Source organism: Trichosurus vulpecula, chromosome 2, assembly GCF_011100635.1.
Source record: "Trichosurus vulpecula isolate mTriVul1 chromosome 2, mTriVul1.pri, whole genome shotgun sequence".
NCBI classification, from domain to species: domain Eukaryota; kingdom Metazoa; phylum Chordata; class Mammalia; order Diprotodontia; family Phalangeridae; genus Trichosurus; species Trichosurus vulpecula.
Genome location: NC_050574.1, coordinates 259717276 through 259730833, shown reverse-complemented (window position 1 = coordinate 259730833; position 13558 = coordinate 259717276). Strand labels below are relative to the sequence as shown.

At 39.2% G+C, this 13558-nt stretch overlaps 1 protein-coding gene across 7 annotated transcripts in view; it reads left to right on the top strand.

Moving 5' to 3' along the window:
- The window catches only part of SF3B1 (splicing factor 3b subunit 1), a 53848-nt gene that overhangs the window by 10670 nt on the left and 29620 nt on the right, over positions 1-13558 (top strand). For all 7 annotated transcript variants that reach the window (XR_005009603.1, XR_005009604.1, XM_036746215.1 and 4 more), the window contains exon 2: positions 12947-13113. Coding sequence is in view for 4 of the 7 variants with exons in the window: in XM_036746215.1 (XP_036602110.1) it covers positions 12947-13113 (167 nt within the window). In the remaining 3 variants the exon portion in view is untranslated. The remainder of the gene's footprint in view (positions 1-12946; positions 13114-13558) is intronic.

Genomic DNA, 13558 nt, shown 5'->3' with positions numbered 1-13558 from the left:
TTCCCCCTAACCTGCTCTTTGGGGTTTGTGGGTTGAGAAGTCTGGTAACTGCCACAGCTCACTGTAGCATGGCCCCAAGGCCTGTTCTGGCTAACTGGTTCTGGGTCTGGTCTGTCTTGGCATGGCCCATGCTGGGCTGCCCTCCGCTCTCAGCACCTTGAGATAGACCCCTTCCTGGCAACCATCCAGGCTCTCCTGGACTGGAGATCTGTTTCCCTCTGCTATTTTGTGGGTTCTGCAGCTCTAGAATTTGTTCAGAGCCATTTTTTTACAGGTGTTTGGAGGGATTTGGGGGAGAGCCTATGCATGTCCCTGCTTTCCAGGTGCCATCTTGGCTCCCCCTGCCCCAAGCAGAACAGTCTTGCCGCTTGGGGACATAACTTTTAGGAAAAAATGTTATCAGTTTTTAGTGGCTAAAGTATGTTACAGAACACTTCCTTTGTGCTGTTTCTGAAATGGGAATGGAATGGAAGGTAAATTTTTTTTGCAGGTGGGAAGGCAGGGCAATTGGGGTTAAGTGACTTGCCCAAGGGCACACAGCTAGTAAGTGTGTCAAGTGTCTGAGGGCAGATTTGAACTAAGGCTTCCTGACTCCAGGGCTGATGTTCTCACTGCCCCGCCTAGCTGCCGTGGAAGGTGACCTTAGGATATTTCAACAAAAGTTCAACTCTGTAGTTTATTGGAATTTTTTTCTACCTAGAAAGCTTTATTTTAGTTTGTGCTGTTGAATTATGAAACATTTGCTCTATCTCAAGTCAACAAGTACAGCATAAGGTAATCTCTTTGAGAGTGTATTTTAGGTTCGTCTTGGTATTCCCAGACCTTACCATAGTGCCTTGCACATAGCAAGCACTTAAATGTTTGTTGAATTGTTTTGGGAAACAGGCTTCTCAGAAGTTGACTTCTTTTTTAGTATCTTTTTTTGAAGGTAGAAGAAGTAAACCATTTATTCAGACCCCAGAGAACCATATCCCACAAGCCATTTATCCAGTCTATCAGAGCAGTAAAACATTCAGTACACAGTATCACAACATGGAGCCTCACCATCTCAAAATCTTTCTGACCCCCTGCTGGGATCTTCCCCCCCCCAAAAAAACTCAGAGTACAGCTAAGTCAGCCTGTTCAGTTCTAACAATCACTAGGTCAGCCATTAGCCGCCATAACTGCTTTCTCTCTCTCTCTCTCTCTCTCTCTCTCTCTCTCTCTCCGTTTCCTGTGACATAACTTCCTTTTCCTGTCAGGAAGTTCCTCCCACCACATGTGTCTTAGGCTTCCTATGATGTAAGCAGGTCACATGTTTTTTAGTATTTTAATATTTAGTGTTGTTAGCTTTTTAAAAATGGGGCCAGTTATTTCATGGGTCTGGGAAACTTTCCAATGAGGAGACTTCCTCTGTGCTTCAGTTTCCTCATATATAAAATTGGCATAATAATAACACCTTACTTATAGGGTGTTGTGAGAATCCAATGAATTAATATTTAAAGCACTTTGCAAATCTTAGAGCACTATAGAAGCACTAATTACTATTCATTTTAGGTAGTAAGTAGCCTGAGCCACTGACAAGCTATGTGACATCTTTTCCTTTGGCTTATGACCCCTAACTCTGTTTTTTATCTTCACCTTAACCTCCAGTGAATGTCTTTATTACTCAGTTCTTTCCCAGGCCCTCACTCCTGCATTGGCTATACTCTCCTCCTGGCCTCCCTGTCAAACCCTTGGTTAACCAGTTCATCTGTACATTATCTTCTACTCTTACTTCCCCTTCCTCCTTACCCTATCACTGCTTCTGCCTTGCCAAGCTTTAGTCTTGAATTATTCCCACCTTCTGAAGCATGTGCTCCTAGGAATTCATATGCTACTGCATGGAGCTAGAGAAAATCTTGAAACTCTGTTGATAGGGTCCACTAACCCTAAAGGCAAAGCTCTACCTCACTCAAATCCGATTCAAGGGCAAATTATCAGGCTCGGGATGTTACTTTCACCACAGCACGATCACCCTCTTTCCTTGCCTTTATCTGTTCACTTATTCTTCCCAAAGCCTCCCTTAACTTCCTCTGGACCACCTTGTCTGCTGTGGACCTTATCTAAATGCTTCACTGAAAAACTGGAAGCCATTTACCAGAGTTCCTCTTTTTTCTCTCCATCTCATCAGGATGATGCCTTCCCTCACTATCTTTACCGTTTCTCATATGAAGAGATGACCCTTCTTATCAAGGCAAATGCCCCTCTACCTTAATCCTTGTTCCCGTTCCATTTGTCTTCTCTAGCAGATTATCACCTCTGTCATCCTTACTTGCACCAGTCTTCAGCCTCTCCCTATTTACTGGTTGCTTGTCTGTAGCCTACAAAGAGGACCCATGTCTCCCCTATACTTAAAAAACCTCCACTTGATCCAACTTGTCCCCCATCCTATATAATCGGCACTTTTGTCCCAATTGGGGCAGCTAGATAGCAGTGGGTAGTGTTGGGCCTGGAGTCAGGAAGACCTGAGTTCAAATACAGCCTCAAGTACTTAGTAGCTGTGACCCTGGGCAAGTCACTTAACCTGTTTGTCTTAATCCATTGGAAAAGGAAATGGCAAACCATTCCAATATCTTTTTCAAGAAAACCCCATAGACAGTATGGTCCGTGGGGTCACAGAGTCAGACATGACTGAAGGACTGAACAACAATGTGTCTAGTCACTGTGCTAAAGGTTTTACAGTTATTTTCTCATTTGATCTTCACAACAACCCTAGGAGGTAGATGTTACTATTATCTTTGTTTCACAGATGACAAAACTGAGGCAAAGGTAAGTAACTTGCTTGGGATCACACAGCTGGTATTTGAACTCAGGTCATCCTGACTCCAAGCCCAACATTCTATCCACTGTACCATCTAGCCATCCTGTTTTACCGAAACTGGCTAAACTCCTTAAGAAAGTCTATGCTTAGTTCCTCCATTCCCTCTCTCTTCTAAATCTTCTGTAGTCTGGTTTCTTTCCAGTTTCATACAACTGAAACTGCTCTCTACAAAATTACCTGTGATATCTCTCGGTCTTTATCCTTCTTGACCTCTCTAATTTTCTGAATTCGTTTTCTTCTCTGGGTTTTCATGACACTGCTCTACTCTGGTTCTGGTCTGACTTCCTTCTCAGTTGTCTTTACTGAGTTTTCATTTATTCTCTCTTACCTGCCGCCGTCTGCCTGTCCCCCCTTCCCCCCATCTAATCTATTGCCAAGTCTTGTTGATTTCCAAAAAACTATCATGTAAGCATCTCTTTGATGCTGCCACCACAATGGCGCAAGCCTTTGTCACCTCACATTGGACCATTGCAGTAATTCAGTTCAGTTTAGGAAGCATTAAATGCTTATTATATGCCATTCCCTCTTCACAAGGAGTTTACAGTCTAAAGAGGGAAGCAGTATTCTTCTGGAAGGTCTCTGCCACAAGCTTCCAAGATCAAATGATAAAAGTTTTCTCTTTCAGAAGGATGTAGGGAATGGGATCACAGTGCTGGGAGGTCTGAAGCTAAGTCCCCAATGGAGGTGACTGCTCAGTGAGTCTGTTCTGCTTTCTTTTGGAAGGTTTAAAAAAAAATTTATGGTGCCTTTTGGTGGGGTACACGAGTGTGGGAGGGGTGAGAGACTAGAGTGCTGAGTCAAGGGGCAGGACCTGAGAGAGAGCACAGTACTGTAAAATTAATGTAGGTAGTTTTTTGGAATGTGTAAGAAGGGATATGGTATCTTGTTTTGCTCCCACAGAAGTTATTGGGAGATACTCAATAGCTGTGAGGAAGCTTGCCTACTAAGACAATGGCCATCCTGGTTGTCACGGGGGATAGAAAGGCTAGGCTGGGACCATTGGTTCAAGCCTGAGCGGTCATGCCCAGGTCTAATGGTTTAGTATCCTCACTACCATGCCTACATAATCTGTATAAGAAAGGAACGTCTGGGAAATGAAGAATGTGACTGAGGAGTCTGAACTAACCCTAACTAACCCTCATGGGGAGGGTAGAACTGGTTACCCTCATTTCTGCTTCTGTATCAGCGTGGGTGTTCCTAGTGAGCACCACACTCACTTTCTCAGAAGTATAACGAACACCTTCATTTGCCCACTCTGTTTCTGAGTGAGAAAGGGTGAGAAAAGGGCTATCAGGTGGATCTTCCTAAGGGCACACTACCAGGGAAGCAGTGGACTTTGGAAGCTCATCCAAGCTAACTCCCCGACCCTGCCTGGGAAGTGCTGTGATCCCACAAACTGGGTTTCTCACAGTTGCGAATTTTTTTCAGCATTCCTTATGGAAAGTTGAATACATAGGACACATAAAGCAAGAACTTTCTGCATTTGATTTTAAAACCCTTTATAACCTGGCTGCTTTCTACCAAGTCTATACGTTACTCCCCTCCATGGATCCAAAGACAGTGGCATCTTTGCTGTTCTTCTGTCAAGATAATCTGTCTCTTAGTTCCTTGTATTTTCACTGGCTCTCCCTCATGCTTGGAATGCTCTGCCTTCTCAACTTTGAATCAAGTTTCAGCTAAAATCCCATCTTCTGTAAGAAGCCTTCCCTCTGAGATTAGCTCCAATATATCTATATATATGTCTCTCTATGTTTATATCTTGTTGTATGTAGTCATTTTGTTGTTGTCTGCCTTGTGAGCTTCTTGAGAGCAGACTGGGGTTTTTTTTTTGTTTGTTTTGGTTTTTTGCCTTTTTTTGTATCCCTAGTGCTTGGAACATAGGGGGCACTTAGAAAATATTTGTTGACTTGTCTTTTAGACAGGATGATCCAGTGAAAGGATATGCTTATTTTAGAAAATGACCAGATAGCTTCCGGAGAAGTTTTCGTTTTTAGTCTTTAAGGGAAAATAAGGCAAACTTTTTAAAGTTTTTTTTTAAACCTATCTTGCTTTTCTATAAAAATGTCCCTTTATGTTACTTGCTCAGATAGTACTATGTTTGGTGGGCCATTGTTTTAATATAGAATAAAATTTCTAAGTCTCTTTATATTAAGCCAATACCTTTATTCAGGCTGGATAAAATAAATCCAGCAGGGGAAACCACCTTTAAAAAAATAGAGGTGAAGTTTCTTTGCAATCTGGTTGGTGAAAGATTTTAATGAAGAACAATGGCATTATTGGACTTGACCTTGTTCCATTAAAATTCCTTTATTTATGGGGATGCATGTCCTTGCATGCCAAGAGAGAACCAATACATCACATGTAAATGCTTATAGGTCTCTCCTTTTTTTTTTTTTTTTGAAGAGGGGAAGGCAGGCAATTGGGGTTAAGTGACTTGTCCAAGGTCACACACCTAGTAAGTGTGTCAAGTGTATGAGGGCGCATTTGAACTCAAGTCCTCCTAACTCCAGGGCTGGTGTTCTACTCACTGTGCCACCTAGCTGCACCTTACATGTCTCTTTTGTGCCACAAATATGCTCTTACACGTTGTGTTAGGAATGCAGATATGAAAATTAACAAGTCTCTAAAAGTATTTGCGTGTTTTAAAATCTTCAGGTAAATTTGACAGTATCACTTTTATTATAATGTCCTAGTCTATTAATTGACTCTGGATTGCTATTGGCTATCCAATTTTTTAGGTCTTTATTTCTGTGAAAATTGTTTTATAGTTGTATTTACGTAAGTCCCGTATGTGTCTTGGTATGTTAAGTCCCAGTTGTTCAATGCATTTAGTATTTTAAGTCAAATTTCTCTCTATACATCTTTCTGGTTCTTACTAGTAATGCATAGAAATTCAGATAATTTGTTAATTTATTTTTTAATATTGCTATTGTGTTAAAGCAATCATATCACTTTTTCTTGCTTCCTTAATTACCATGCCATCAGAAGACATAGTTTTAGTTTGTTTGATTTTACTGATTCCCTTAATTTCTTTTTCTTGTTTTATTGCTCTAGCTTCTATTTCTAGGATTATGTAAAAAATGGTGAGGGTGAATTTCCTTGTTTCTAACTTACTGGGAAAGTTTCCAGTGTTTGTGCGTTACAAATTATAGTAACTCTTAGTTTTATATAGATGCCTTCTATTAATAAAGTCTTTAATATTAGTGCTTTTAAGTTTTTTTTTTTAAACAAATGTCTTTTATGGAAGATTTTTTTCTTCTTATCTTGATATGTTGTTGTTGAGTTGTATGGGGCTCTCTTGGCAAAGATACTGGAATGTTTTACCATTTTCTTCTTCAGTGCATTAAGGCAGACAGGTTAAGTGACTTGCATACTGTCACACAGCTAGTGATCATCTGAGGCCTGATGAACTCAGGTCTTCCTGACTCCATGCCCTTCACTCTATTCCCTGAGCCATCTAGCTACCTCATCTTGATATAATCACACGGTTTTTGTTGTTTCATTATCCGTATCATTTATCTATTTTAAAAGAAGTTTTTAAAATTTCATTTTTCTTAATTATTTGTAAAAAACAATTTTTACCATTCGTTTTTTAAAATAATTTTTGAGTTGCAAATTCCCTCTCTCCCTTCCCCTCTCCATGAGAAGGCAAGCATTTGGATACAGGTAACACATGTGCAGGCATATAAAATATTTCTGTATTAGCCGTGTTGCAAAAGAGAACACAGATGCCTCCACCCCAAATACCGTCTCCCCCCGAGAAAAAAAAGAAAGTTACAAAAAATATGCTTTTATTTGCAATCAGACTCCATCGGTTCTTTCTGTTAAGGTGGGTAATATTTTTTATCGTAAGTCCTTCATAATTGTCTTGTAACATTGTATTGCTGAGTATAGCTAAGTCATTCGCAGTTGATCGTTGTACAGTATTACTGTTGCCGTGTACAATGATCCAGGCCTGCTCACTTCACTTTGCATCAGTTCATGTAAGTCTTCCCAGGTTTTTTTGAAAGTATCTTGCTTGTCATTTCTTATTCTGTGGGTCAGAGACCACTACTCACATTAAAAATAGAGACCATTCTTGAGAAAAGGCAAAAAGGAATTTATTGCTTTCTCATGAGAAAGGACACACCTGAGCGTGGCCCAAGTTGATTCCAGCACGTGTGTGTGTGGGGGGGGGGGGGCATACAGCTCAAAGCAAGTTATGTAGACCCTAACACAGAGTTCCCCTACTGCCTACTAGCTCCTTTTCCCATTGACTGGATTTGGAGCTCACACTCTAAACGTGGAATCTTTTCCCAGCAACAGAGAACAACAACAACAAAAAAACCAGGGAAAAGCGAGTAAAAGCTAGATAAAACAGGACCTTGCAGGTGTCTGTCTACTGATGTAATTTCTTATCTCTACTTCCTCAGCAGAGCAGTTTCTAAAAATATAGAAGTGCGGGGTGGGGGGGGGGGAGATGATAGAAGAGACAAGGTCTTTTCCCATGCTGGAGTGGGGCGGGGCTTCACTATTTCAGTATTCCACTCATTATTGAATAATAACAGTATTCCATCCCAGCTGTGTACCACAACTTGTTCAGCCATTCTCTGATTAATGGTCATCCCTTCAATTTCCGATTCTTTGCCACCGCTAAAAGAGCTGCTATAAATATTTTTTGTACGTATATGCAGTTTTATAGCCCTTTGGGTATAAGTTCCAAATTTAACCATATTATTTATGATGCTAATGATCCTAATGAATCATTTTCGCATTCATGGTATAATTCTAAGTTGGTCTTAATGTATAATTTTTGGATATAATTTCTTTGATAGTATTTAATATTTTTACATTAATATTTGTTAGTAATATCCTACTGCTCTTTCTTTGTTTTATCTTTCTCTGGTTTAGGAATCAGGACCCTGTTTGTATCATAAAGCTTGGTAGAGCATTACCTTTCCCTTTTTGTTTTTACCTTTTTTTAAAAACTTTTGTTTGTTTTGGAGGGGAGAAGGCAGGGCAATTAAGGTTAAGTGACTTGCTCAAGGTCACAGAGCTAGTAAGTGTGTCAGGTGTCTGAGGGCAGATTTGAACTCCCGGCCTCCTCACTCCATGTCCTCCTCACTCCATCTAGTTGCCCCACCTTTCTCTTTTTAAAAGCCGTTTATCCAGGATAAGGACTTTTGTTTAAGATTCTGATTGAACTCACTGATAAACTTGTCTACTTATGGAGTTCCCTCCTGTTCCTCCTCTCCCACCCCAACATCTCCCATTGGAGTTCATTTCTGACTTGTCTCATTTCTTTTGCTGAAATCACATTGTTTAGTTTATCTGTTTCCTGTTTTGTTAATTTTGATACTTATATTTGTTTAAAAATTACCCATTTTGTTTGTCTTCAGTTTTGTGACCATATAACTCTGTACCATATAATTCTGTAGTTGAATGTTCCTTTTATTTCCTCTCTACTTTTGAATGCCTACTCATATTTTATTTTGCTATTTTGATATTCCTGGATTTGGAATCAGTGAGCCTGGGTTTCAATCCTTTTTTGCTTAGTATCTGTATGACTTCCATGTGAATGTCATTTAAATTCTCTAGGCCTCAATTTATTCATTTGTTTATCTATGAAATGATGGGAGGTAGATTAGACCAACTTAAAGCTCACTTATGGTTCTAGGCTTATGAGCCTGTGAAGTCATTAATAGAAATATGCAAATAAAAAAATAGAAGTATGCAAGAGAACAAGACCAAAGATAAATCATTAAAAGGTCTTTCTCCAGCTTTATATATGGTACTCTACACGTTTAACATGAGAACAAATGCAGTAGGAACATATTTGGGAAATTGTTTTGGAGGCAGTTGAAAGCAGCAGCTGAGTAATTTATGTACATTGTCTTAAATATTTTCTTCTTTATCATAGTGCCTTGCACATATTTTTAAGAAATAATTTGTTGGTTGACTGAAACATTCAAAAGAGTATTCATTGTGTGGAATTTTCTCTAGGCTGAATAGGAAGAAGTGGATAAATATTAGGCAAAAGCAAAACCTGTTGTTGAACTTAGAAGTTTCCTCACTAGTTTTCTTATTTCCAGTGTTTCTGCTGTGGCAAAATGTACTAATATTGTTTGATGAGGTCTTATGTTCCCTTTTTCCCTTCTCTATTTTCCCTTTCCCTTTTTTAGTGAACTTGGATGTCATTTTTTGGTTGAACTAGTTTAATTTATATTTTAAAACAGCATTTTAATAAATATAGACTGAAATTTTAAGTTAAGTTGTGTGGAGTTATGCTTGAAATCCAGAACCAAAGGTTTTGTTTATTCTTTTCTTTCTCTTACTGGTTAGTTAGTCTTCTCAGATCCTTTCTTACCCTCCCTTCTCAGTTGAAACTGAATGTAGAAATGGAATTTTAGAGCTAGAAAGGACATTATGTATAGACTATGCCTTCTTGAAGCAAGAATGGAAACTTCCTTCCAAGGCAGCCCCATTTTATTTGGAGTCAATGCCTAATTATTAGGAGTTTCTTTCTGTGTTGCTATAGCTACCTCCATGCAGCCTCTAGTCCAGGCCTGCACACCATAGGGCTCACTTGTGTGGGCCAAAGATTTCGGGCAGCCTGGGGGGAAAAATGTAGGGTTGCCACTGACCGCTCTATTTGTCACATAACCCAAGGCAAGCTACCACTGTCAGTAGGTGTCTCTAACTTATCTGTGGCCCAGTTTTATTTTTGGCCCCTACCTTTTGCCAAGTTGTGCATATCTGCTCCAGTCAGTTTTTGGTCCTTGTTCTATCTTTCAGAATAAGACTTAACTCTACTTCCATAAAACAATCATTTAAATATTTCAATAATCATAAGAGTCAGGATTACCTAGATTCAAATCCCACCTCTGATACTTAACTATGTGACTCTGGGAAAGTTTCATTTAGCCTCTTGTCACGCCAGTCGTGGCAGTACACCCTGAGGACTGCTGCTGTGAATAATTACAAGGGTCTAATCGTATAGTATAGTGAACTCTGTTCAGCAGTAAACTAAACATTGTTCAGTAAACAAAAGCATAACATTCATAGCAACATCCTTAAGCAAACTATATTATCTAATATATTTTTTATATATATATCATATCACTAAGTATGTCATGTGGCGCATAGCATATGTCATTGCAGTCAGTAGCATTCCCCCAAATATTTGTTTACACAGCAGGGGGTCCTGGACTAAGGTCATGCCTAACGCTCCACATCCTCAAGAGGGTAACAGAAAATACCACACCATCCACCCCAGGTCACAGTAAGAGCAGTCTCCATAATTAATGCCAAGTGTCCAAGTAAAGTCCTCTTTCATCTTGACTCGAAGTTGACTTCCAAGTCCCATGGCTCTTCCTCTGTAGGCTGTCAGCTCTGAACTCTTGCCTGGATTCATATGTAGGCAGTTTTCTTTTCCTGCTCCATGTCTCAGCTCACCGGTACTACTCCACTCCAAGCTCTCCCTGCCCAACAGCAGGCTCCAAGGGCTCCTGCCTGCAGCTTCTGTCTCTGGGAAAAGAAAGCTTAACAGGGCAACAACACTACCAGCACCACCATCTCAATTTACCTCCAAAGTCCAGAGGCTCTGTCTTAACAGCTCAGTTCACTTTAACAGTTCTTAGAAGGGACTTAAGCTAAGCCTCCTTCCGGTGGGCAGGTGTTTACCCTACAGCCCCACTCGCCTTCAAAGTTCGTAGGCTCCTTCAGCAAGTCTCTGCCATCTGAGGTCTCCTCTCTGCTCTCAGAGATCTCCCAGCTCTGGGAGCTCAAAGGTCATTCTTCTTTATCTCTTCTCTTCATTCTTTTCTCAATGCTGGCAGCTCTCTTCCTCAGAGCTCAAAGCCCGTTCTTCTTTGTCTCTTCATTCTTTTCTTCTCAATGCAGGCAGCTCTCTCACTGGTTCTCTCAATGTCGTCTCTCTTACACTCTGGGCTCATCTGATTGGCTAGACCTCACTACCAGTCTCTGGTTAAAACTCATGCACATACAAGTCTCTGATTAGCTAGAATTCAATCCAGCAAAAATCCCACTTTGCTTGTCGTTACAGCTCTGAACCTTTGATCCCTCATCTGTAAAATCTAATGGATTTTAAATTTTTTATCTTACTCTTCTTGACTTTTTTCCCGTGTCAAAACTTTCAGTTTAATTGTTCACTCTGCCATTAATTTAGGCTTTCAAGACCCACATGAATCTAGTAGGGGGAAAGGGAGCCAGCATTTATATAGTGCTTACTGTTTGCCTGGTACTGTGCTAAGTGTGTTACAACTATTATCTCATTTGATCCTCACAACATGCCCATTTGACAGTTGAGGCATCTGAGGTAGATGGTGGTGAAGTGACTTGCCCAGTATAACACAAATAGTGTCTTAAGCTGGATTTGTACCCTTCTTCCTGACTCCAAGCCTCTATTCACAGTGCCATCTGCCTCCTAGTATGCATGATTATAATTCCTAATTGTTTACAGACAGATAAAGAAGTATTCATCTATCTGAGTACAGCCTAACTTTAGACACACTCATGTCAATTTGACTGCAAGGTGTTGAATTTTTTGTTCAGGGAAACTCTTAAAAAAACGAAGAGCTATGTTGTAGAAGATTTTTAATCTGAGCATCCCCCCCACCCCCCAATATAAAGTTGGAGATCCTTGAAGTAGTTTGTTTTAAATTTAACAATCTTGACAAAAAAATGACTGAATAAACCAAATGAGGACTCAAATTTTAAGTAATAGAATCCAAGCAGTTATTTATATTTTGAAAAAAAAAAAGATGTAAACTTCAACAAAATAACAGCTGTCAGCTCATTTGCTCCATAACACCATCTGATTTCTTTTCCTTCTGTGTACTTAGAGAATTTAGAGTTGGGTCACATTTTATAGATGAGGATGCTGAGGCCTATAGAAGTAAATGACTTGTCCAAAGTCACAGAAAGCCGGGATTTGAACCTAGGTCCTCTCATTTCTAATTCACAACTTTTTGCACTGTTATATATTACCTTTATTGTTTTAATTTGGTTTGTACCTACCTCACAAATGTTGAGTTTTATACTGTTTCTTAGTTTACTTTCTATATAATCCAAAATTTTGTAATTGCTAGAAAAGGATTGCTTTGGCCAACTGTTAAAAGGAACTCCTGTAGTTACTCTTCCCCAGCTGCTACTGAGTGCTTTTCTCTTTTTCTTATATAAAGACACTACTTTTTCTTGGGAATGCCACCCATGCTGATTCCTAGGCTCAGTTCAATGATGTTTCACCTTGCTGTAGTGTAGTTTAGCGATTTGGGAATCATCGGCAAGATAAGTAACAATGTGGTAGTGTGGAAGGAGCATAGGACCAGAAATTTAATATTTACTTTTTACGATCAACTCTAGCATTTAATGGTCTGTAACCTTAACAGTCTTCTTTGTGATACGTCATTGTATTATAACTGATCCTCACTTTGTTTATCTGAAAAATGAAGAAATCAATAATCTACATGTATAGTATCATGAACTCTAATGTCCGAAATAATACATGTGAAAGTGCTTTGAAAACTAAAAGGTACTATAAACCTAAAAATGGTAGAGTGGGGGGACTAGGTGGTAGTAGTAGTAATAATTTCCAAGAGTTAAAAAATCCACTTTCTCACGGAGTTCTGCCCAAAGTGCCATACTACTATCTTGAATATGGCGGGAATTCTCTTCTCACACAGCCAGGCCATAACATCCCAACATGATATTTTTCCGAGTTGGAATTCCAAACATAGAAATTGTTTTACATTGTGACTGAACTACCTGGAGTATAGCCCTGTTGGTATTTAACCAGGTTTTTGAAGGCTGGCTTAAGAAATCATTATATGTAAAGTTCTTCCAATGAGCAAAGTAATTTCTCAGTTGTAGGCAAGAGATTTAGCCCAAACTTAAGGAAACACAACCCGTAAAGTTAAGGACTTTGGTTGAAGAAACCCCAGTACTTATACACATGGAACTGCTGGAGAACTAATCCTTTTACCTTTGTGGTTAGAAACTTTATTTTTCCTCCTTACTACATTTTACATTTTCTCATTTCAGGTGATTGAGTGAATGAATAATGAATGGATATAATTGGATACTTAAATATGTATTTCTTTACAGATATTGAAGCACAGATTCGAGAAATCCAAGGGAAGAAGGCAGCTCTTGATGAAGATCAAGGAGTTGGCCTTGATTCTACAGGTTATTATGACCAAGAAATTTATGGTGGTAATGACAGCAGATTTGCTGGCTACGTGACATCAATTGCTGCAACTGAACTAGAAGATGTAAGTTTAAAATAGAAATGTCTTTTTGTTGATTTGGAAGAAACAAGGTATGCACTCTTTGTTTATGACATTTTACAGAAGCCTATCTTTTGTCTTTGAGAGTACGACTAACTTTTCTGTGGGACATAGCTACTTAAATGTATTTGCTTTAATTATAAGAGTTTCGGTGTTATTTAAATGTTCCTGTAAGCTTTAAGGTAGAAAGAGGTAAAGAAAATATAGTTATATTTTTTTCACCTCATTTAAAAATACTGTAAAATTACTTGCTGATTCTTTTAAGTTCAAATTACTTTTTATATAGGTTTGAGTATTTTTCATGGAAAAAATTTCTGGTTGATGGTTAAATGACAAGTCTCCAATTTGTCACAAATGCGTACTTGGGCTTTCCACAATTGTTAAGTGACTGCATTCTCATACTCTGAGACAGTAAGGTTCTTGTTTTTTG